We start from the raw sequence: 25,714 nt of genomic DNA, 5'->3' as shown, positions 1-25,714 counted from the left end.
GAGTCTTAAAATTTAAAATTTTCTCATTCGGGATCTTTTCGGCAACAAGGAACTGAACTTCGTTGGCAATCTTTAGTAGAACACTCATTGACAAGGACATGAAACTTGTCAATGAGGTCCATTGTTCCCTTCTTTCAAAATTTTTCTCTTTTTCCTTTATTCCTTATTTATCTATTCCATTTATCATTTTCCTAATTATTTAACCATTAAAATTTTTTGGGTCTTTATAGACGATCTCTAGAAGAACACTCGTCAACGAAGACAGGATATTCGTTGACGAGGTTTGTTGTTTTTCTTTCCAAAATATTCTCCTTTTCCCTTATTCTTTATTTATCTATTCTATTTATTATTTTCCTAATTATTTAATCATTATAATTTTTCAGGTCATTACACCCACCCTCTTGGGACAACACTGGAATTCACAAACCAAATTTTAATATAAGCGTTTGGGGGCATAGTTTTAAATCTTGAATTTGAGTTTGTGTATATTCGACCAAATTTTAATATAATTTTATATTATATTTTGTTTAAATTGAAAAAGAAAAACTAAAAGTCGAAAGCTATAATTTGTTCATTTAATATTTTTAAAATTACAATAAAACGAAATTTGGAATAAAAAAATGTTCATTTTTATTCTTTAATTAGATAGCAATTATATTATAATAAAAATAATAAAAACACAAAATATAAATTAAAAAAATAAGAAATAAAAAATATTAAAGTTAATTTACTTAAATTATTAAATTTATTTTACAAGAACAATTAGCGTACATGATAATTAAAAAAATTGTAAAATTTTTAAAATGAATTTCGTCATTTTTTTTTTAAATTATAGATATTTTTATTCTAGTTTTATTTTAAATTCATATAATCATTTCATTTAATTTTAATTAATAATTATATATGAAATAAATAATTCAATTTACAACTTTAGTTTAGATATTAAAATATTCAAACAATAAATAACAAAAGAAAAACTTTAAAAATTACAAAATCTAATTTTTTTTTGTTTTTTCAAAAACAAAAGAGTATTTTTCATAATCTCGTGTAAGAAGCTAAACGAGAAAATAAAAAAATCTTGATTTTTTCGGCGGTTGGTTCACAGTCCGGCGAGGAGACTTCACCGCAAAATGAATTGCGAAGTTCTTCATGCTGCTACTACATCTGAACTGAGTTTGCTCTGTAAAACTGTGATCTGTTAAATTTATGGCATGAGGCTTAATATAGCCATCCTTAAACCTAGTTCTAGTATGTTTGCCTTTCATCTCTCCTTGTATATTGCTCATATGCGCACGATTTCTTCAGATGTTTGTAGTTTGGACCGTTTCTCTGTGCAGGATCTATGCAGCTGTCCATCCATTGCGCTGTTCATTTTCAGACCTTCAAAGGTTTCAATCGACGTACACAAGGTACACAATCACAATTCTTTATCTAAGGTTTTTTTTTTCCTATTGCAATTAGCACTACTCCAATCAAGTTTCTGTCTTAGTCCATTCTATTGAACAGTGTGATGCAACTTTGATGTTCAGATTAATATTAGAGTTGAGAAGTTGAATTGACGCAAAGATTCACACACACACACACACGCACGCACGCAGACTGTAAATCTAAATCTGAACTAGTTTGGGTATTTCATGTGAAACTTGAATTAGAAAATTATAGAAAATGCAAAACATTTTCATTGATGTAGAGATGTCCTATATATAGGACTTGTATATATTAGAAAAATATCTACACCTTCCATCTATAAATTATTGAATAGTTATTATTGAGCAGATATTTAAGCATTACCTTCCATCGTTCAATTATTGTACAGTTATTATAGATAAGATATTTAGGAGTAATTTGAGATCTTGTTCCCTTTTTCATTTATTATATACAACTTGTTACGTTGAATATTGAATAGAGGAGAAAGTCTTTCTTCATTTTAACATGGTATCAGAGCATGTTCTCCACTCATGCACGAACGCACGAATCCGAGTCTGATAAAGAAAAAAATAAAAAAGAAGCTGCGCTAATCCGAGTCCTTGCAACGCAGAAGGCCAGCAAAGAATACACGGCCCTGTGCCATGAACCTCAATCACCGTCTGAAAAGTTGTCGGAATCTCCAGATCCGCGACGAGCACAACTACCTTCCGCGAGTCCTCCACCTCCCGATTCTTCTCTTCGCCTTTTTTAAAAGGCTCCCACGCGGCTCCGAGGATGAAGAATACGGTGCCGATGCCGACGACGATTGGAGTTCCAATCACTTCGCCAGATTCTATGTGGTCTGCTTCGTTCTCTCTTGATATGAAAAATCCAAATTTGCAAAATCCGAAAAATCTACTAGCTCCCTGAGATTGGCTTGGTTCATTTGAACTGATCTGACATCATGTCCAACTTCACATCTCCGGAGGTTTCCTCCTCCAATCCAACATCTTTATCAATTCTGGATGTGTCTTCTCCATATTTTCTCCACTCTACCGATCACCTAGGTGCCATCCTCGTCTTTACTCTTCTCAAAGGTGACAATTATCCTACCTTGAAGAGGGTTATGAAAATGGCCTTAAATGCCAAAAATAAATTTGGTTTTGTTAATGGTACCCTTCCTAAACCAATGCCCTCCTCAGCAGAAAGTCAATTGTGGGAACGTTGCAGTGATATGATCTTATCATGGATCCTCAACTCCATTGATAAATCCATTGTTCACAGCCAAATCTATCATGAATGCCTCTGTGATGTGTGGCTGGACCTTGAGGATTGTTTCTCTCAAAGTAACAATCCTAGAATTTTCAAGTTGAAATGTGATGACCCAAAAATATATATATATATGATTAAAGTACAATAATAATAAAATAATAAAAATAGTCATTTAGTTAATATCAATACAGAAGTGTTTTTCTGTAGGATCCTTGATTCCATGTTTGATGCCTAAGAAAGACCTTGTCTTAGCGAGTGCTCAGAGACCATTGCGGCTCAGTCGCTCCCTGGAGGTCAGCCTGGTCAAAATGGAATTTCATAGGATAAACAGGATAGACACTATTTGTACACGTAAATAAGTATATATACATAAAATAGTGTTTTGACAGACATAATTTGTAGAAATACATAATAAGATAATAATAATATAGGTATCATATGTGGGGCCCACAAGACTATGTGGGGTCCACATGAGTCCCGGAGCCACAAGACACTGTTTATATACGTAAATAAGTACATAAAATAATGTTTTAACTGATATAATTTGTAGAAATATATGATAAAATAATAATAATGTAAGTATCATATGCGGGGCCCACAAGACTGTGTGGGGCCCACATGAGTCCCGAAGCCGTATGGAGGTTTACACGAGTCTCGAAACTAATTAGGATGCATAAAATCGTATAAGAATTATTCGAGTTACGTAGGATCCATTCGGGTCTCGAAGTTGTGTGGGGCCCACAAGACCGTGTGGGGCCCACATGAGTTTTCAAAATTCAAATTAAATTCTTGTTCAAAAATAAATAATAAAATAAATAAATACTAAAAATAGTTTAAAAGTAATAACAATGATAATAATGATTAAGAAAAATAATAAAATAATAAAATAATTAATTAACTAATTGATTAATTAATTAGGTAAGTAATTAATTAAGAATTTATTTAATGGGAATGGTGGCAAGCACTCCCACATGGCCTCCATCCCCATCCCATACTCAACCCATACCTTGCCCATCCTTTGCCCATTCTTTAATTTTTTAAAATTATAATTTCACCCATCTCCCCACACTTTTACAAATTCCATTTCTTCCCCAAAATTTTCCTATAAATAGGGAGCTCTCAACCTTCATTTTTCACAACAATTTTCTAAGGAAGAGAAGGATTAGTGAGTGAAAGAATTTGTGGTGGAGAGAGAATTTTTGAATAAATTCTCAATCACCCACTTTTTCCGATCTCATTTCTTAAAGATAATTATTGTGTTCGTAGCACACGGTAAAAGAAGAAGGTAAGTAAATTTTGATTATGTTAGTTTCTTTTTATTTTAAATTCATACCCGAGCTTATTTTGTACGTAAATTTTAATTATGTCAATTAGTTCCACAAAATTTTCATGAGTTTATTTTCACGCATATTTAATTATACCAGTTCTATCTTTAATATACTTGCATCTATTTTTGGGTTAAGAAATGTTCCAATCCCCTCGGGTAAATTTTCAGCATTTCTTTCTATTCAAAAATAAAATTATATATATATTTTTAACACAAAAATTGTGTGGCATGAGTTTATTTCTACGTTACATTTTTATGTAAATATGAGTAAAGATAAGATTTTCACGATATTATTTTAAATTGCATAAATGATAATAAGATGATTTTCAAACCCCTTATGGCAACGAAAGTTCAAAGTTACAGATGCTCGGTACCGCAGCTTAAAGTTTATACGGATCAGAGTGCACCCACACTGTTTACAGAGTGGTTATTTATGTTAGTGGATTTCTCCTGAGTGCACACCTGGTTTAAGTCCAGGACTTAATAAGGAAAATCTCACTTAAAGTTTACGTACGTTGATTTAGTTTGGTCGGCCAGCCAGCTAAGTCCAGTCTTCGGACCGCACAACCCAGTCATGGGGGTAAACATGACTTACGGCAAACAGGCCTAAGGGTGGTTTTTACAATATATGTTTATACATATTTAATTACGTGTACAAAGTTACTGATAATTTGAAGGAAAAGTGTAAGTTTACGTGAAAAGGATCATTTTGGTGCTTATATGACGATCTAAGGAGAACGTATAAGGAAAAGTATATGTATGTTTATCATTAAATATTTTTACAGTTTTAAAGTTAAAAGTTTAATTTAGCAGTTATAGTATATGATTTAAAAATTTACTGTTGAAATTGATGACAAAAGTTTTATGCAGAAATTGTTAAATTTATGTTTATTCTAAAAGAAATCTTGAAGTTATAGTATTCTTTATTGTTTTACGAAATTCTTTAAAAACTCATTTTGGCCACACACTAATAATAATCTTATTTACTTACTGAGCGTCGTCTCATCCCAATCATATTTTATTTCAGATAACTCTGAAGGACATGTCGGGAATCAGGCTTAGCAAGCATGCGGGTGGGGATTAGAAAAATAAAGATTTATTAGAAATATTAGTATGGTTTCAGATATTTATGTTTGTGTAATTTTCCTTCTTTTGAAATAAATGATTGTAATATGGAATATTAGTGCTCTGGTTTAATAAAAATTGAGTTTATTTGCTTCCGCTGTAAATTAGTAGTAAAAAGTTAATATCCCAGGCCCCTCGGGCTCGGGGTGTTACATGAAACGTGACATTACTACCCTTACCCAAGGCTCCATGACCATCTTTGTGTATTTTACAACAGTTTAAGGTTATTGGGATGAACTCGCCATGCTTGCCTCCACAGCACAGTGCACTTGTGGTGTCTTAAAAGAATTAATCCGAATGCAAGACACTGAGCGTGTTTTTTAGTTTTTGATGGGGTTACATGACTCATATGCTTCCATCCGCAGCCAAATTTTGGCCATGGATCCTTTACCTTCCGTTTCCAAGATCTATTCAATTTTGCATCAAGAAGAGAAGCAGCGCCGTCTTCATATCTCCAGTGTTCCAATAGAATCTGCTGCCATGGTGGTTCCTCATAATTTTTTTCATTCTCCTGATAGTAAGGGGTGAGGGTGTGGTCGTCCAAAATGTGACCACTGTGGCCGTGATGGTCATTGGAAAGCACACTGTTACAGGCTGCATGGTTATTCCAACAACAAGTCTCAACCTCAAAAAACACCTGAAAGAAAATATGGTTCTTCAATGGCTGCAAATATTGTCACAGGTTCTTTAACTTCTTCTGAGATTGCTGTCCCTGGTCTCACCAACAAACAATACCATCAACTCTTGGATCTTTCATCGCCCTCGAGCACCAACTTTGCCAATTTTGCTGGTAAACTTGCCTCTTGTCATTCTGCTTCTTTTTCTAATACTGAATGGATTGTTAATTTAGGTGCCTTAGATCATATGACTTCCAATTTGTCTTTTTTTTTGATAATGTTCAACTTCTTAATCAACCATGCCCCATTAAGCTTCCAAATGGTGACATTGTTCCTATAACTCATACTGGGACTATGCGTTTTTCTCCTCATCTCTCTCTTTCTAATGTTCTTTATGTGCCTTCATTTAAATTTAGTTTATTGTCCATCAGCAAACTCACCACTGATTTCAATTGTGTTGTTATAGTTTTTCCTACCTTTTGTGTTTTTCAGGACCTATCAACAAGGAGGCTGATTGGAACAGGTGAAGCATGGGATGGACTTTACCACTATAAACCTCTCTCCACCTCCGTTTTCCACTCTCAGCGTGTTTCTGCCATTATTCTTTGACATCAATGTCTTGGTCACCCTTCTATTTCATGTATTCCGAAAATTTTAAATATTTCTTGTTCTCATTTGGCTTGTGATGTTTGTGCTAGAGTAAAGCACACTCGTTTACCTTTTTCTTTGAATACAAATAAGAGCACATTTTGTTTTAATCGGATTTATTGTGACATATATGGTGGTTATCCTACAACTTCACTTTCTGGTGTACATTATTTTTTAACAATCGTGGGATGACTACTCGCGTACTACATGGGTCTATCTTATGCACATGAAATCTGATACTTTCACTTGCCTTAAAAATTTTTGCGTCATGATTAAAAATCAATTCAATTGCACTATTAAGCATGTGTGCACTGATAATGGTAAAAAATTTCTATCCAATCTACTTCAAACTTTTTTTCATGATCAAAGCATTATTCATGAGCGCACATGTGTGGATACACCTCAACAGAATGGCGTTGTCGAGCGTAAACATCACCATCTTCTTAATGTGGCTCGGTGTTTACGTTTTCAAGCCAATCTTCCCATCTTTTTTTGGGGTGAATGTATTCTCACAGCCACTTATTTAATTAACCGCACTCCTTCACCTAGCCTCACTCATAAGTCACCTTATGAACTTCTTTTTCAGAAACCACCATCGTATACACACTTGCGAGTGTTTGGGTGTTTGTTCTATATGCTCAAACTGCTCGCCAACATCGCGATAAATTCTCTGGTTGTACTCTTCGATGTGTTTTTTTAGGCTATCCTGCTCATCATAAGGCTTATTGTGTATACGATCTTGAAAACAAAAAAAAATTCATCTCCCGTGATGTCACTTTTGAAGAAAATATTTTTCCCTATCATCTCATACCTCTAAATCCTACATATTCTTTAGTCCTTCCCCTTCCTATTCCTGATATCCACCCTTCCTACACTTTACCTACCCATCCAAACACACCTACCCCTAGTCCCTCATCTCTCCCTCCTTCTCCCTTGGTATCCTCGTGCTCACCCTCTTCCCCACCACCCCCTCCACCCATCTCTTCACGGCCAAAATGAGCTGTCACACATCTCTCTTACTTGGACGATTATATCTGCCTTCTTTTACCAAAGTCCTCCATGGCTTCACAAGTTTCAAGATCATTCCTTAGGTATGATTCACTGTCTCTCATCTTTTTTATCTTATCATCGTTTTTCTAATCAGCATTTGGCTTTTCTTTCTATTATGTCCCAACATCTTGAACCCACCTCATATTCTCAAGCTGTGCTACACCCATATTGGCGTGATGCCGTGGCTATTGAAATCCAAGCCTTAGAAGCCAATCATACTTAGATTCTTCAACACCTACCATTTGGTAAAAAACCAATTGGCTGTAAGTGGGTGCTCAAAACAAAAATTCGGGCCGATGGATCCATAGAGCGACACAAAGCTTGCTTAGTGGCCAAGGGCTACACTCAGGTAGAAGGTTTGGATTATCATGACACTTTTGCTCCTGTTGCTAAACTAGTTACTGTTAGGTGTGTTATTGCAGTGGCTCCATCTCGGAATTGGCATCTCCTTCAATTGGACGTCAACAACGCTTTTCTCAATGGTGACCTCGATGAGGAGGTTTATATGACCCCTCCACCGGGTTATTGCAAACTGGAGGAGACTCGTGATTGTCGTCTTCAAAAATCACTCTATGGTCTTAAGCAAGCCTCTCGTAATTGGTTCTCTAAATTATCTTCTGTTTTACTTACTGAGGGTTTCATCCAATCTTAGGCTGATCACTCTCTCTTCACCCGCTCTCGAGGTTAGTCTTTTACTCTCATATATGTTTATGTTGATGACATTCTCATGACAGGCAATGATCTCTCCGATAGTAGCAATTTCAAGGCCAAGCTTTCTTAAAAATTCAAACTCAAGGATCTTGGCAAATTGAAATATTTCCTTGACCTTGAAGTTGTTCGCTCTCCCACTGGCATATTTCTTAGTCAATGAAAATATGCTCTTGACATCCTCACTGATAGCGGTCATCTTGGTGCTCGTCCTACCAACTTTCCCATGGAACAAAACCTCAAGCTCAATAATACTGATGGTGATCTTCTTTTCGATCCAAGCTCGTTTCGACGACTCGTTGGACGTTTGATATATCTCACCATCACCCGTCTCGACATTGTATTTCTAGTCAACATTCTAAGCCAATTTATGCACCAGCCCAGACAACCACATTATGATGCTGCTGTACGTGTTCTTCGATACATTAAGGCATCTCTAGGCCAAGGCTTATTTTTTCCTACTGCCAACACACTTCAAGTCTCATCTTATTCTGATTCGGATTGGGTTAGTTGTCCACTCACTCACCGCTCCACCACCGGTTTTTTCATTCAGTTGGGCACTAGCCCCATTTCCTGGCACACTAAGAAACATACTACAGTTTCTCGCTTCTCCACCGAAGCTGAGTATTGGGCACTTGCTTCCACTATCTGTGAACTTACATGACTTAAAACTCTTTTACATGATCTTGGTGTACTGCATTCTCAGCCTATGTTATTATATTGTGACAACCAAGCGGCTCTTCACATTGCCCAGAATCCTGTTTTCCACGAACGTACAAAACATATAGAAATTGATTGTCATGTTGTTCGTGAAAAATTACGGGCTGGCCTCCTCTTTACTAAGCACATTCCTACCCATAGTTGGCTTGCCGATATTTTCACCAAAGCTTTGGGTTGTGAACCTTTCCAAGACTTATCATGCAAGTTGGGCATTATGGATCTCCATGCTCCAACTTGAGGGGGAGTATTAAAGAAATATCTACACCTTCCATCTATAAATTATTGTATAGTTATTATAGAGTAGATATTTAGGCATTACCTTCCATCTTTCAATTATTGTACAATTATTATAGAGCAGATATTTAGGAGTAATTTGGGATTTTGTTCCCTTTTTCATGTATTATATACAAGTTGTTACATTGAATATTGAATAGAGTAGAAAGTCTTTATTCATTTTAACAGTATAAGGTATAGTTGTTACAAATTGAAAAGTATTTAAATACTAAACTAAAGAGATTCTGGACTATCAAATACAAACAAATATTCAAGTAATGCAATCTGAAGAATCCCAGATCGCCGCATACAATCGGATATTCACAAATCTTCAACTGTTAGAATTCTCGGAAGTTCAGCAACTCCTGAAGCCATCGACGGTTTAGTTACAGTAACCATTCTGTTTTAATCCTTTGAAGCAGTTGTTGAATGGTTTATTGAAACCGTCGACGGTTTGTTGGAAAACTGAGTAATTTCTTTAATATGCCCCCGCAAGATAGGTGTGCCATCAAATAAGCCAATCTTGGAGCACAGAGAGTGAAATTTGTGATGGGATAGAGTGTTAGTTAAAAGGTTGACAAGTTGATCTTGGGTGCTAACATGAGAGACTTGCAGCAAACCTTTTGTAACTAGATCACGAACAAAATAAAGATCAATAGCGATATGCTTAATTCGTGAATGCATAATAGGGTTAAGAATCAACTGGCAAGCACCAATATTATCACAAAACAGATGTGGGGGCTTAGGAATTGGAATACTAAGTTCCTGAAACAATGAGTGAATCCAAACAAGCTCGGAGATGGCTGAAGCAAGTGCCCGATATTCCGCCTTAGTAGAGGAACGAGCCACAGCACGCTGCTTGTGCGTGCTCCATGAAATGGGACAATCACCTAGAAAAATAAGATAGGCAGAGGTGGAAGATCTGGTATCCCTATCACCGGCCCAATCAGCATCCGAAAACCTTTGAAGAGTGTGATTCCTAGTGTGCTTGAGGAGGATGCCATGTTGAAGAGTAGCTTTCAAGTACCGCAGAATATGCTTGGTAGCGGTCCAATGGAGCTGAGATGGTTTATGCATGCACTGAGCCAGCTTGTTGACCGGGAAGGCAATGTCGGGCAGAGTTAGAGAGAGATATTGAAGAGCTCCTATAACTCGGCGAAATTCAGTCGGATCAGCATAAAGAGCCATCGTGGAGTTGAAGAAGATCCTTTGTGGCAAGTGGAGTCATCACTACCTTAGCACCATCCATCTTAGTGCGAGAAAGGAGATCCCGAATATACTTTTGTTGGGAGAGGAACAATCCACGGGGAACGAAAATCACCTCAACACCAAGAAAGTAATGCAAGGGACCAAGATCCTTCAGAGAAAACCGATGATCGAGCTATTGAACAACCTTAGAAATAGCAGCAGAGATACTTCTAGTGATTAAGATATCATCTACATATACCAAAAAATAGAGAGTAACATCAGCACTCTTGTAGATAAACTGAGAAGAATCGGATTTAGACTACTGAAAACCGAGTTGAAGAGGACAAACACTAGTTCTTGATACCAAGCACGAGGTGCTTGTTTCAAGCCATACAAAGACCACTTTAACCTACAAACATGAGAGGGTAGATTAGGATCAACAAAACCCGGAGGTTGAACCATGAAGACATCCTCCTGAAGGCGGCCATGGAGAAACGCATTATTAACATCCAACTGGCGAAGGGGCCAATTTTTCTAAACAGCAATGGAGAGGGCAACCTGAATAGTTACCGGTTTCACAACAGGGCTGAATGTCTCATTATAGTCAAAGCCAGGCAGTTGATGAAAACCTTTGGCCACTAACCGAGCTTTATAACGAGAAATACTACCATCAAGATTCCGTTTGATACGGAAAACCCATTTGCAGCCAACGAGTTTGATCGTAGAGCGCAGTGGAACCAGCTCCCATGTACCATGTTTAACCAACGTAGTGAACTCTTCGGACATAGCAGGCCACCACTTGGTATCTTTCAAGGCCTGAGACACATATGTGGACTCAAGAGGTTGAGGAAGAGGGTGTCAAGTGGCAAGATAAAGTTGTTTGGGTCTATGAATATTATTCATAGACTGGGTAGTCATACCATGAGTACGAGTGGACCGGGCCAAAGATGCAGGTATTGTGGGTGAAGGGATAACCTTTGGCGGAGAAGGTGCAGGGGAGGGTGATGAAGCCAGAGCTGCAAGAGCGATGTTCGTCATGGTGGTAGGAGAGGAGGGTATCCGTCCAATGGAAGGCACCTCTGGAATGACAAGGTCCTTTGTCATAGCACCTGAAACTGACAAAGAAGACACAACAACATGGGTAGAGGAAGAAAAGGGGAAAACACATTCATCAAAAACCACATGCCTAGACATGTAAATGCGAGAGGTAACAAGGTCCATACACCTATAGGCACTCTAAGAACTTGAGTAACCGAGAAAGAGACAAGGCATAGATTTTGGGTGAAGTTTATCGGTGACATAAGGTTTGAGCCATGGGTAACACTAACAACCAAAAATACGCAACTTTTTGTAATTAGGGCGACGACCAAACAAACATTCGAAAAGACTTTTATTTTTCAAAATAGGAGTGGGCATACAATTTATTAAATAAACCCCCGCCTGAAATGCGTAAGACCAATAAGAAAGAGGAAGACTTGCTTGACTTAACAGGGTGAGATCAATTTCGACAATGTGCCGATGTCGGCATTCACTTGTACCATTTTGCTTAGGTGTATGAGGAGCAGTGGTAAGCTAGCTAATGGAATTAGAGGAGAGAAAAAGACGAAGAGCTTGAAATTCACCCGCATTATTGGAGTATAAGTGTTTGATGTGAAAACTGAACTATTTTTCAAGTAGCCATTTTAATTGACTAAAAATGTTGCAAACATCACTTTTTCGTCGGATGGGAAACAACTAACAATATTTAGTGAAGTGATCAACAAACAAGACATAAAAATGAAATTCATCAAGCAAAGTAGAATTTGTAGGCCCCCAGACATTAGTATAAATGTATTAAGTGGATGAGTGCTAACAAGAGAAGTAGAAGAAAAAGGCAACTTGTGACTTTTATTGCATTGACTAGCATTACAAATGGAAGATGAAGAGACACTAGACACTACAACTGGTAGAGAAAAGGTATGAATAACAAATTCAACTACTTTATTTGACGGATGCCCAAGTCGTCTATGCAAGGTGTCGGCTATTGTTCGTTCACCAACAAGTGCCAAAATAGAAGACACTTTAGCGAAAGATGCCATCAACATTGGATAGATACCATCCTGACATTTACCGCAAAGTAGAGTTGCTCCCATGCTCTAATCCTTTACAAGAAAATAAAATGGGTGAAACTCAAGATAGACATCATTGCTACGAGTGAAATTATGAACGGAGATTAGGTTTTTGTGAATATTAGGAACACAAAGAGTATTAGTCAATTTAAAAGGCTTCGAGGAAGAGGAAAGAGACATAGAGCCAACATGTGTGACTTGCAAACCTGAGCCATTGCCAGTGACGATCTCATCTGTGCCATCATACTCCAAGTGAACAGAGAGATTGGCAAGATCGGAGGTGATGTTGTGAGAAGCAGCGGAATCCGCAAGCCACTTTTTGTCGGTGGATGCATTTGTAGCGGCACAATTAACAGACTTCACTCCTGAAGCCGAGTATCAAGTCTTGGCCGAGTGGCCGACTTTGTCACACAACTGACAAACGATTCGGAGCTTACTAGACTACTCCTTGCGATTATTGCGACCAGAGTTGGAGTGACGTTGATCAGAGGAACCATGACTAGAACGTTGGTTGCGGTTGAAAGTGGAAGCGGAAGTGCGGCACTGAGTGGAGTTCGCAGTGGCAACCAGGATAGCATTGGACGCATCAACACATTGTAAGTAACTTTCGTGGCCAACTAGCATATCATGAAGCTCTTCAAACATAAGAGAAGTCTCATGTGCCCGAATAGGCGCTGCAATCTCACGGTACTCAGGGCCAAGACCATTGAGGACATACAAAGTAATGTCATCCGCTGAGACGGGAGAGTCAATCACAGCAAGTTCATCAACTAATACCTTGATGGCGTGAAGATACTTCGAGACCGAGCGGGACTTTTGCTGAATAAGAGTCAACTCCTCCTTAAGTTGCATAACATGAGTGCATGAACGATGGACGTATAATCGTTGCAACTTCGACCAAGCATCATGCGCAGTGGTGGAAGCGACAATGAGCGGCATGACCAGCTTGGAGACAGATGCAAGGATGGCATGGAGGATTAGCTTATCTTGCCAAAGCCAACGTCAGAAAGCCGGATTGGAGACACCTGCATAAGATGAACCAACAGAGGAGGTGCTGGGAGAAATGGTTTGTGATGGACAAACGATTGTACCGTCAAGATAGCCCTGAAGGTCATAGCCAATGAGCAATGACGTCAATTGAGCCCGCTAAGAAGGGAAGCTGGAAGGGGTAAGCTTCAAGGAAAGTTGGAAGCTGACATTGATGGCAAAAAGAGAAGAGTTGCCACTGCCGGGAGTGTCAAGGGTGGTGACAATAACGGATTCAGAAGAAACGACCATTAGGGAAAAAAAAAAAAAAAAAGCTCGTTAGAGAAAGGACTCTGATACCATATAGAAAATGCAAGACACTTTCATTGATGTAAAGATGTCCTATATATAGGACTTATACAAGGTATAGTTGTTACAAATTCAAAAGTATTTAAATACTAAATCAAAGAGATTTTAGACTATCAAATACAAACAGATATTCAAGTAATACAATCTGAAGAATCCCAAATCGCCGCATACAATCGGATATTCACAAATTTTCAATTGTTAGGATTCTCGACAGTTCAGCAATAGGTGAAACCATCGACGGTTTAGTCATAGTAACCATTCAGTCTTAATCCGTCGAAGCAACCGTCGAATGGTGTATTGAAACCGTCAATGGTTTGCTGGAAAACTGAGTAATTTCCTTAATAAAAATTTGAGGCTTTTGTTTAATTGTCTATTCTATGGAATGACAAAAAAATCTGCATCTTCTTTTCTTGTGTCTTAAATCATGGTTTGTATTGTCCAATGTTTATGGAGCAATGTTGAGCCTCTTTTCCTTCTATGTACGGTGCATATATTTTGAATGCTTGTTCGAGATAATGGGAAGCAATGTTGTCATTTTAGTTGTATGAACTTTTTCATTAAATATGCATCTATTAGGACTAAATATGAGCATTTTTTTTAGGGAAAACTGAAGCAAATTGTTGGGTGTACTTTTTGGGACTTATATGAGGCTGGATCAACACTCATAACCAACTTTGAATCAGATAGGTCTGCAGCAAAGCTTGCAAATTTGTTTTAAGAAGATGGAATTGTGTCTAGTCATGTAATAATGTTCGTGGCAGATCCTTTGAGCTTATCTGCAGCTCTTGAAGCATTACACGCCTATTCTCTTAGGTCAATGGTTGCCTCCTGTAACTGATAGCTATTTTTTTTATCCCATTATAATGTTGTCTTCAAAATACTATTAACATTGTTAGCTGATGTTTCATTGATCTAGGTTATTGGACAATCTCTTTATTTTTTCTGATAGGCTATAATGAAACTTAGCTTTGATCTCAAAAAAAAAAGAAAAAAAGAAAGCAGCTGGACCCTACCATATTTTAAAAATATTTCTAAGATTCTTATTGGTTGACACTTCCAACAGGTTAATGTTTTCAATTCTAGTGGGAATATGGTATTTTATTTCTTTTATAGAAAATAGAGTTTTATTTCATAAAAAGTTTTCTTTCTTTGTGTTGTTCCCCTTTGAGCTAATCTATTCATCTTACCTTCTTCTTCTTCTTCTTCTTCAAAAAAAAAAAGGTATTTCAAAAGAATTGTGATTTTTTCCTATGTGATTGGTGATGCAGTGACAATTGCTAATCATAGAACAACATTATTCCTCTATTTGGGTGTGTGTTGTGTTGTGTGTGTGTTACATATTTTTGTGTGTGTTTGTATGTATATATACATGTTTAGAGTTTAAACACCTTTTTTTTGGGTGAAAAACAACAGTGTCTTGATGGTATGACTTGCATGTTTGGCATGTGTAATTTGCATAGTTACTGTCCCCAAGGGGATATCCATTGTCTGACCACTAGATATCCATATTGGAGGTCTCAAGTTCAAACTTTGGTATGAGCATATTGGGTGGGAAGGGATTTGGGATGGGAGATGGTCTATGTTGCTGTACAGTTGAGGTCTTGTTGTCTAGGATAGTCCTGACGGAATCTAAATAATTGATGCACTCTATTAGAGCATTCTGTTTTTTTATTCCTGCTATTGTCCTTTGAAGTTTGATTTCAAAGATAAAAAATTATTCCCTCTCACTAAAACCTTAGTAGGTTTTATGTTATGGGTAACATTGAGATTTTCAAGGGATACATTAGAAGTATGCTATTCCACTTGACCTTCATGGTTGATAATATATTTGATCTTACTGATTGTTTCCTCTGCTGAATTTCCTGTGATGACTGGTAACTTGTGGGAGGTTTTGCAAGTTGGAGGTGTGAGATCAATTTGGACAATGCTTTGAGTTATATAGAGGGAGGAGCTAGTCATGTCGTTGTGACATCAGTAAGTTGTGCTTCATTTTTCAATCAAATGTATGTATATAAAGAATATTTTCATAAGATTATTCCTTTTCCAATCTCTCTCTCTCGTGCACACTGCAAACATGTGTATCAAGTCAGGAGGAAAAGGAGAATATCAAGATTTAGTTGAAGAGCAGGCCACTTGGCATTGTTTTTTGATCATTTATTTTGACATGGTTACAAGAAAATGGGATGCCCTTCTAATGCAAAATTTAAAAAGGAGACAACCAACTAGGTGGATCATCAAATCTAGGACTACATTAAATGTGCAAGTAATTTGAAGTCTTGAATAACTTTTTTGACTATTACACAGGATGTCCCTATGTTCTTTTGAAAGTGTGCTCTGCATGATTCTAGCTTATAACTCCAATGGAATTTGGGAGGTAATGTTTTTCTAGTTACATGGTTGAAGATAACTTTCTTATATGTCATTTTTTTAAAAATAACTTTAGATGATCTAACTTGGGTCACAGTTTAATGTGTCGAAGGCCAGGATTGGGTGCTGAGCCTTATATTTGTACATTTGGGTATTTGCATGGGTGAACCAAACGGGAGGATGATCTTGATTATGTAATGGAGAGGTATGGACAGTGCGGGTTAAATAAAGAAAAAACAAATCAACCGCTAGATCTCCGGATACACTAAGATTGTTCTTGTAAAGTGAATTTTGAAATATAATAAGAAGTAAAATAATTATAATAATATTTATTTTTATTATAGTATTTTTAATTTGTATTATTTTGTATTTTAATAATTTTAATCATATTTTTTAATTGTTATCTGATTCAAAGACAAGAATGAGCATATGTTTAATCAAGTTTTCAATTTGTTTTAGTTTAAAAAATATTAACAAATTAGTTTTGGGTTTTTAGTTATTGTTCTGATTTTTGTTTTCATAATTTTTGATAATGATATCAAACAGTCACCTAAGCTTCCAATCTAATGGGGAAGAACCCTTTCTATGGTCCTATATGGACCCTTTGAGTTTTTGTTCATTTAAGAGGGGTTGGTTCAATTGTTCATGTTAGCATATTGCTACGCACACACACGCAATATGTAGCTAGTAGCTAGAGTCTAGAGTGGAAAGTTTATGGAAAAGAGCTGTGATGAAATTTTTTTGAAAATCTCCAGCAACCCTAAATAAGTACTTGATGTTTAGTGTATCTGGCTTATTAGTTGCATGAGCACAATAGTTCTATTATAAATATGTTGAATTAAAAATATTTTAAACTAAACCCTTTTTTTTTTAATTGAAACTTCTACAAACATATCCTCTGGATTTTATTCTAGTATGTATTCAATGATGAACAAATGCACATTGAAAGGCTGAAGGATATTATGCATGTTTTTGGGGAGCAGAGGCTTGTGTTGGATGATTGGATCTTAGCTGCAGAAAGAAGGTAACAAAGATCTATATTGGAAAATTATTTATATGTTCTGGTGTAGCGGTGTGAAATTTTTCAATTGATATTTTCCCTCTATTGAAATGTCCTGCATTAGCAATGAAACATTTGACAAGCCGTTTAAATGGTACTGCAAAAACTCTGAAATAACAGGGTTATAGCAGGGTGATATTTTTATTAGACCAAGAGTTTGGCACGAATAATGCAACACAAAGTTTCTTCAATCAATATTGGTTTGTACCTGCTTCCTTCCTTGGTCTTTGAAAACATATTAGATAACAAGAGCTTCAAGATTTAGTGCAAAGCATGATACTTCAAAAGAATTGACAGTCAGAAATTTCTTGCCATTCTATAGTAAGTGGGAAACAAGTTCAAGTTAAATCTTGTTAAGAATTTTTTATTGTTTTTTTATGCCTCCCACCTTTTTTGTCCATTTTTTTTTCTTTCTTCCTTTAAGTGAAAGCCTGTGGTTACGTGTACCATCTTTCCATAGGGTTTGTGGATCTTGTTTGCAGTAAGGCCATCATGCAATTTTCATTGACAGATGGCAGAAGTTCAGATGAGAAATCCTGGAATTTCTTGCTATATATGCTGATGGTTTCTGGTTCATGGCATTGATGTTGAAGGGAAAAAGTAACTCTTGCAATCTTGCCATATTTTTTTTTGAAAAATCAATGACTACTTTGTAGTGTCAAACTGGATGCAAAAGAATGCTAGGTTGGATACTCTCTACTTTTTATTGCCTATGCACTCATTCTATGGGAGCAATGGAAAAACTTAGCTAGAACGACTGGACTAATGTTATTGCCCTGGCTTTCCAATTTACATGATCAAGTATTGCATGTCCTTCTCTTTACAGAAAACTTGGTTGATCAACTTTGTTTGCAAAAATATTTTCCAACTTAAAAGTACTTTATCAAATCTTATATATTTAGCAACTACACTTAAAATTCAGTTTGGAAGCTTGGAATAGAATTGATTGGAATCTAATCTTAAGTTTAACTCAAAGTTTAAAAATGTTCTCTTGAATTAGGAAATATGGCTTGCAGTAATTGTATTGAGTAGTTTGTATTTATATGAATAATGATCTGATTTCAACCTACTTGTTTATTGCAAACTAGGAATTGATGAGGAGCTTTTCTAGCATTGTTTGGGAAGCACTCGGTATGTAACTTATGTTCTGCATCTAGGTTTTTGTTTCTTTTCCAAATTTGTTTATGAGACTATATCTTGTTACCATCTCCTGCTTCTTCAATTCCATTTTCTACTCTCAAATGCTCCGGGCTTTAGTAGCTTGAGAAAAAATGCATCCTTCATGCAGTCCATTTACCCATCGCATTGATTGAGAATTTTTTTTTTTGAGCAATTTGTTTAGATAATGGCTTGTGGAAGCGAACGAGTGGAAATCATTTGTGTGTTGTGTGAACTTGTAGTACATTCTATGTCCTAGATCCTACTCAAAGTTCACTGTATGATTGAATACTTTTATCATTTATGTTATCTTTTGCCTCTGGATCCTTCTTATGCAATATAGCTGTATTTCTTACTCATGTCTTCAAGCTCATGTCAGTACTTTATTAGGTTGGATCAGGAATAGGAAGCTTTAATACGAGGAACTCAATATTTTCTTAGGAATCATAGCTTGCGGCTTGTTCAGGATCACAGCTCCTAATGATGGAACTGAGTTTTCATATGGCATTCCATTATGGCGACTTGTTGATTTGTTGTGGTATGGGTGTCAGATTCTGGTGACTTATGCTGGTGGTGTCACAGCAATGGTGGATTTAAAGATGATTAAAGTGGTGGGAAATGGATATGATGTTACTGTTGGAGCGTTTTGGATATCTTTCAGAGCAGCAAGAGGCCTTGCTTGTGTAGTCCTGTGCCTTCAATTGTTCTGTACTCTATGGCTATTGTCACCAAATTTTAGCTTTCATAATGGCTGGTGATATGGTTTCAACACGATTTCTCCTCTTTTTTATTTTTGTGGCAACTGGTAATCTTGTTTTCCTGAATGCTATAATTTGTTCGGACAATCTTATATTATGCTCAATTCAGCGCTACAGAAAATCATATTTAGCTTTTCAATGAAGCAAGCTTTGAAACCAACCCGAAGTTGCAGCTTAGAGTGTACATTTATGGCCAAATATCCGCCGTTTATTTTTTAGGTCCCATGAATCTTGATCGAACCATTTGTTGTTGCTTGCATTGAATTGACTACTGCTTAGTAAGTGAGTGGTTTAGATGCTGTGGATCTGTGAATAGCAGCAGTAGCAGCAGTTTTTACCTATCCTGCCAAGCTTTAAACCATTGCCACAACATTACCTTGTTTCAGAGAAATCAATACAATTTTGTACTGTGCTTTATTAAAATTTACGCTCTAAACTGAAGAATTGAATTTTGATATCCTAAACATAGAATTAGGGGATTTTATTGGGTTTTGGGGAATAAGCAGGGTGAAAGTGAAACCCACAATGTTTGGGAAAAGAAGGCTATCACAGGTAAAAGTAGTTTATACTTGGTCTGGCATTTCTATGGCTACTGGAAAATAAAACCCTCTTAGAAGTTGATAAAAATGACTTAGTTATGGAGGTTATGAAAATGGGAGTAGACAGACATTTGGGCTAGTGTAGAATATGCACTACATTAGCCTACCTATTTATATTTTTAATTTTTTTTAAAAAAATATTTAAACTTAATTAAAATTATTAAAATAAAAAATTATATTAAATAGAACACACATATAAAGCACTTGGTATCCTTGCCCAAGCTTGTCCATTTTCACGTTGATGCTAAGTTTTTAGTCTATGTACATGTTTTTTTTGATATGCATGTATGGATATAATTATTTTTAGAAGAATTTTAAATTTATTTTTGTATATAAATGAGTGGTTTTGCAGACTATATTATGACGTCACTCGACTTATGAGGTAAGATGGCATATAAAGTTGTGTTTGAAGTATAAATTTTAGATTTTGAATTTGTGCTAGTGTTAATTTAAAAAAATGTAGTAGAAAATTTGTAATGAAAAAATTCACACAAATTTGAATCAAAAGCTCATACTCTAAGCTCCTAAATACGAAGTGAGTATTTATAACAACGTAGGTGCTACATCACTTGTAGAAATTTTAAGGGAAGATATAAACTTGCATTTGTCCCCAATATGAAAAGGGCAAATTAGATGAAGTATTTGTTATTAAGAAAAAAGAGATGTATTTTTAAATAGTACTTAGTAGTTTTTGTATTATATAAAAAAAGAAAAAAAGAAATGTCATAGAACAAACCTGTTTAAAAAAGTGAACTTTTTAACTATTAAAATACTTCAGGTCCATAACTATAAAATGTTTTCCTAGAAACTTATAAATTGACATTTTAAAAACTCAAAATACCAGTTTAGTTGCACACAACTTCTGCTCTATCCATGCAAAAGGAGTAAAAAATTTCTATTTACCAACTTGCCCTTGAATATAACTTTAAATTAATATGCATTTTTAATGGTTTTTAATGATTTATTTGAGCATTTGACCATAGAGCAAGTTGAACTCTAGAGTAAATTAAGCAATTGTTTGGAACCATTTCTAGTAAAATATTTTTCTGAAAAAACATCTCTTAAAAAAGTATTTATCTAAAAGTAATCTAGGATTACTTAGTTTTTTTAGATAAATATATTTTTTTTTCGGAAAAATATTTTTTCAAAAAATACTTAATTTCTAAAAAAAATTAAGTTGAAAAAGTACTTTTCAAACAACTACTAATTTAAATATAAGCCACACAAATACTAATTAATTTAAGTACTTTTCATAATAAGTACTTATTTTTTAAGACAATTAATTTAAGCACTTTTCATTATAAGTACTTATTTTTTAAGATGTTTCAAATGAGACTTAGCCAGAATCTTGAGGATTATGGAAGTAATGTGCTAAAAAAGATTAGTGCAAGAAAATGACTCCATTCTCCAGCTGATATGAGCTACTACTAGAATATCCAGCATAGAAACAAAGAGAAGCTCTACCTGGTGGACCCTTTTCCTTACCATTTTCTGTCTCTCTGGCCTATGCGCATACTGATAGTTTCCAAATATAGAAACACAATGAAAAGTTTCATGTGCAAGCTGGCATGATTTGAAGTAAGCCAGCAACCAAAAGGGCAAAAAGAAAGAAGAAAAATTCACAAGTTCTTTGTATGTTGGGAAAACTATATTTCTTTATCAAATCATCCAGAGAAACCAGAAAACAGTTCTACCAATTTAAGTGTGGTTCAGAATCTAATGAAGCAGAAGTTGAGCCGCTGGCTTCACCGGACTTGACGCTCTTCAGTTTCACAGATGAACCTTCCCCTGAATATTTCAATTCCGAAACATCTCCTATATCCAAGCTGTCTGGAAGATGTTTCGAAACATCAACAGGGTAGGGCTGCATGTTGCAAAAACAAACCAGTGTTGAATTGGTCAGAGAAGGACTGTGTTTGGGCCTAAATCTGCAAACAGTGAAAGGGGTGATACATGTATTGATGTATATACTAGATATAGCACAAATGAGAGATTATATACTGCACACTTAAGAGCTACAAATTAAAAAACATAGGACAATGAATTTTATATGGATTCTCCCACAATTGAGGCTAGGGGAAAACTTCTGCTGCCCCGAAGTAAGCTCCCCAATCCCCTTTTTGCTAGCATGAAAGGAAAGGTAAACAAAAATTCTACCAAAAAAAAAAAAAAAAAAAAAAAAAAAGGTACTGGACATAATAAGTCAATAAGCTCTTTCCTTTTAATCTACTTCTTGGTTTTGTAGAACAACTATACTACTGAGAAAGAATGAACTAATTATATATCTACCATCAACAAAATAATTCCCTATGTCAACCAGCAGCATCATTGTGTTTTAGCAAAGAGAGAATATGATTGTGTTCTCATATAATGGTTAATCAGCAACAATGGATAGAGTTGAGGGCATCAACCAACAATCACTTCTCTCTTCTTTTGAGGTTGCGGCTGTTGTCTAGGTCTTTAAATGTCAGTTAAAAAAAAGGAGCAAAATTCAGTAACAATACCAAAGTCGTCGAGCATACAGAAAAAGTATCACATGGCTCAGGCAACTGAATAAAATGTTGTGTTTGTCCCCACTGAACCGTGACCACAAATTTCTTTTTCTTAATAAAGATGGTCAAATAAATTTAATTTCTGCAGGTTTTCTTTTCTTTTCTTCCCTTTTTTTTTTGTTTTATTTTTTATTTTTTGTGTGTGTATGTGTGTTTGGGTGGGGGGGGGGGGGGTGGGCGTTTGGGCTAGGGCTAGGGTGTTCTATTTGCTCGTAGTTCTCGCTTGATATCGGATAAAGCAAATCTTGGTTTTCGTTTCCCTTGTGATGGACCTGGAAGAGGGGGGACATGTCAAATATCTGCATGGGATCATGTCTTCTTAGGGCTATTCTTGATGTACAATGCAATTTCAGTAGTAATATTTCACTTCAGTTGGAAAATGCAGTCATATGTTTGGGGTAGTATAAGTGACCAAGAGGTGATAACTCATATCACGGGAAGAAACTTTATGCAAAGTAATGACAAAAATGGGGTCATCTGACACTACTCCCTTAATTAAACAAAGGGAAAAAACAGTTATAATGGCTTTAGTGCATGACAATGTACCTCAAGTTGGGTCAGCATATCCATTGAGGCATCCAAATCACCCCCATTTGCAGAGTAAACATCAGAAATGGACTGCTCTGATACACCGGGAAATATAGATGCCAGATAAGCCAGATCCATCTCAAAATCTTCATCTACAAATTGCTTTCCCATATGGTCAGTCGGATTCTGTTGACCCTTCTTCAAATCTTCACCGGTGAGTAATTCTTCAATGCCACAGATGTTAAGGTCAAATGATTCATAAGGTTGGGGACACTTCTGTTTGGGGTCTTTCTGGACTTCAGGAGGAGATTTGGAGCAGCTAGTTTCATTCTTCAAAGAATTCTCCATTGCTACCACAGAAGATATGTTTTCATCCTTCGCTTCTCGCTTGGAAAGTGGTATGTAAGATGCTGCATATGGATTCAAGGATGACATCCCTGGCTTCATTGTCAATTTATACAATGGATTGAACTGTACAAAACAACCAAAAGAGATGTCACTGTACTCTTGCACGATGATGGAAAAATAAATGTCATATAAAAATAAAGGCAGGCTCAAGTATAATCCAAGGAAATCTCTGCTGCACAATTTGTGGTGAAAACAACAAAAAGGACCAAGGCCATTGCCTGACTTAGAAATTCATTACGGCTAAACCCGGGTTATGCAGACTATTAATCAGCAAGCACAGAAGATGAAACCACACCAACCTTCATAGATAAAAGAATAACTCTTTTTTGATCGGCATAATCTAATTATTTCTTCAGAAGCCTCAAAATTTATAACCTTCTATATTTTTACTAGATTGACGTAACTAAAGATGAAGATCACATGTACATGATAATGCCCTGCACGAAGAATATATGGTTGATTGCATGTAAACTAATTTGAGAATTAAATGCCATGGATGGACTAATCACCACTATCCTTACTACAAGTTACAACAAGTGAGAAATTAATTCATTTGTATCTTAGAATTCCTTCAAGTCTGAAGACAAGCTCCAGACTCTGCTTTATATAAAAGATTCTTCAGATATGACATACTGAGATTGAAGCCCATTCCCACAGAAAAATATTTTCCACATATCTAGCAATACACAAATTAGCAAGCCATTTTCTTAGCAAGTATATAGACATTTATACATTTAAATCCGAATAAGACTTCCAAAAAAAAAAAAGAAAAAAGAAATGTGTGCGTGTGAGGGAAACATAATTAGCTAAATTTTTATTGATAATTAGATACCATAGTAGAAGCCAAAAACAACTGCAGCGAGAATGAAATATGTCATTTTTCAGAAAGCACGATGCAACAGCCAGAGGGCTTCTTATATATTAGAATAAGAAATGAAAACCCAAATAAAAACAAAACAAAAATTATGGGGTTATAACAGAACAAGGCATCTAATAGATCCCATTTTGAATATAAAATTGATATAAATATTATACGTATTACTTGATCAAAGCAAAGAACAAAAGGCTGAAGCAAGAGATCTTATATCCAATAAAATGGAAGCCGAGAGAGAGAGAGAGAGAGAGAGAGAGAGAGAGAGAGAGAGAGAGAGAGAGAGATACTATCTTGCATTTCGCATAACCGAAAAAAAGACCCGTAATCGGATTTTAGCTTCATGCAATTCAATTCGATTCTAAACAAGAATCGTGGACAGAGTAAAGCTGAGTCTCACCGCTCACGTGTTGAGCACGTGCACTGGAATCCTAGCCAAAGATCGAGCGATCTTCGCAGAAGATGGTGGTCGGGAGAGGATGCGTGCCTGCAGGAGTCGGAATTGATCGGAGCGGAATCGAGCCCACCATGGGAGAGTGCTTAGAAAAGGCGTTATTGTAAGAGGAATGAGAACGACGATGATGAAACGTTGAAATGACGTTTTTTATTCCGCGTCCACCAAGTTTACCCATATTGTATTTTGCGCCCACACCCTTATATTTTCAAAATTGCGCTGTGCGCTATTGCCCTTAGTTTATTTTAAACCGACACCCCACACAGAAATTTAAGTGCTGACCTGTTCTTAATTTAGTAGAAATTAAGAGCCTCTATATTAATTCTCTCTAGGCTCTTAATTTCTACTAAATTAAAAGAACTTGACTAATTAGATCATTTAAGAAAGGGGGAGGAAGAACTAAATAAAAGATCTATACCTATTCTTCTTTTTTCTCTTCTCTGAACCTTCACGAAGTTGTAGAAGGTAATCTTCTAATCCCACTGTTATGTTGGTGCCTATGTGGCGGCTCTATGCCTCTCCGTCAGGCTCTTTCAGGTGAAATAGGATTTTAACCCACACAACTGTGTTTTACTTAGAAAGGAAAATATTAAGAGACAGAGATATTTCTGAACAAATTGATAACTTTTATTAACTCTCTGTTTTTCCTCTCCGAACAATGGGTCGGAGCTCCCATTATATAGGGATAAGCACAACAACACTTTCTCCTTGAATGAATATAAAGTAAAAGTAAAAAACAAAGATTTCTACCTTAATAAAGTAAAAGTTACTTTAAAAAAGAAAAAGAAAAAGTAAAAGCAAAAAGACAAAGCAAAAGGATAGCACATTAATTCTTGTTGACTCATTTTGCAAAAAGACAAAATAAACGGAATCTACTTTATTAAAACTGATATGACTTGTCAAATCATCCTTCTGACAAGGATTGGGATATGACACAGTGCTAGATAAGTGTATGAAAAACAATATTTTTTATACGATCTCATCTTCCTTCAGAGATCTTTACATCTTTTATGGAAAGCTCACCAACTGGAGATCACTCTTCATTGCTTGTGTTGATGGAAGATGACACTCTCAATTTTTGATTTGGCTGACTACTTTATTTGCTTCAATAACAAAGTCTGATAAACTAGCATCTTCAGAAAATTGAAGATAATTTCTTTCAACTGTAATAAGGGTTTCAT

At 36.0% G+C, this 25,714-nt stretch overlaps 2 protein-coding genes across 6 annotated transcripts; one reads left to right on the top strand and one right to left on the bottom strand.

Moving 5' to 3' along the window:
* The first annotated feature begins 988 nt into the window (after positions 1 to 988).
* On the top strand, positions 989 to 19,153 carry LOC131158106 (1-(5-phosphoribosyl)-5-[(5-phosphoribosylamino)methylideneamino] imidazole-4-carboxamide isomerase, chloroplastic-like). 5 transcript variants are annotated; one of them, XR_009137409.1, is made up of 4 exons: positions 1,009 to 1,409; positions 14,380 to 14,465; positions 18,294 to 18,336; positions 18,754 to 19,153. XR_009137409.1 is itself a non-coding variant. In XM_058112714.1 (3 exons), the coding sequence occupies exons 1-3, from the start codon at positions 1,131 to 1,133 to the stop codon at positions 14,494 to 14,496; spliced, it is 273 nt and encodes a 90-aa protein (XP_057968697.1). In that variant the 5' UTR covers positions 989 to 1,130; the 3' UTR covers positions 14,497 to 14,706. The 5 variants fall into 5 exon arrangements, 2 of the variants coding, with proteins under 2 accessions (XP_057968697.1, XP_057968698.1); XR_009137408.1 differs by lacking the exons at positions 18,294 to 18,336; positions 18,754 to 19,153 and having other exon boundaries at positions 989 to 1,190; positions 1,306 to 1,409; positions 14,380 to 14,706; XM_058112714.1 differs by lacking the exons at positions 18,294 to 18,336; positions 18,754 to 19,153 and having other exon boundaries at positions 989 to 1,182; positions 1,306 to 1,409; positions 14,380 to 14,706.
* Positions 19,154 to 21,101: 1,948 nt separating this feature from the next.
* LOC131158105 (polyadenylate-binding protein-interacting protein 5-like) lies at positions 21,102 to 24,678 on the bottom strand. Its single transcript, XM_058112712.1, has 3 exons — positions 24,480 to 24,678; positions 22,819 to 23,271; positions 21,102 to 21,584 (listed from the first exon to the last, which is right to left on the bottom strand). The coding sequence occupies exons 2-3, from the start codon at positions 23,245 to 23,247 to the stop codon at positions 21,411 to 21,413; spliced, it is 603 nt and encodes a 200-aa protein (XP_057968695.1). The 5' UTR covers positions 23,248 to 23,271; positions 24,480 to 24,678; the 3' UTR covers positions 21,102 to 21,410.
* Between the last annotated feature and the right edge of the window lie 1,036 nt (positions 24,679 to 25,714).

Source organism: Malania oleifera, chromosome 6 (assembly GCF_029873635.1).
Source record: "Malania oleifera isolate guangnan ecotype guangnan chromosome 6, ASM2987363v1, whole genome shotgun sequence".
Taxonomy (NCBI): domain Eukaryota; kingdom Viridiplantae; phylum Streptophyta; class Magnoliopsida; order Santalales; family Ximeniaceae; genus Malania; species Malania oleifera.
The sequence above is the reverse complement of the archived record's forward strand: the minus strand, read 5'-3'. Positions and strand labels throughout refer to the sequence as shown.

Excerpts from the sequence above, each read along its gene's own strand:
- LOC131158106 (XM_058112715.1), top strand. The coding sequence starts at position 1,212 with ATGAGGCTTAATATAGCCATCCTTAAACCTAGTTCTAGTATGTTTGCC. Across the intron at positions 1,410-18,293 it reads TTTCAATCGACGTACACAAG|GAATTGATGAGGAGCTTTTC; the intron begins GTACACAATCAC and ends ATTGCAAACTAG. Across the intron at positions 18,337-18,914 it reads CATTGTTTGGGAAGCACTCG|ATTCTGGTGACTTATGCTGG; the intron begins GTATGTAACTTA and ends TATGGGTGTCAG.
- LOC131158105 (XM_058112712.1), bottom strand. The coding sequence starts at position 23,247 with ATGAAGCCAGGGATGTCATCCTTGAATCCATATGCAGCATCTTACATA. Across the intron at positions 21,585-22,818 it reads ATATGCTGACCCAACTTGAG|CCCTACCCTGTTGATGTTTC; the intron begins GTACATTGTCAT and ends TGCAACATGCAG.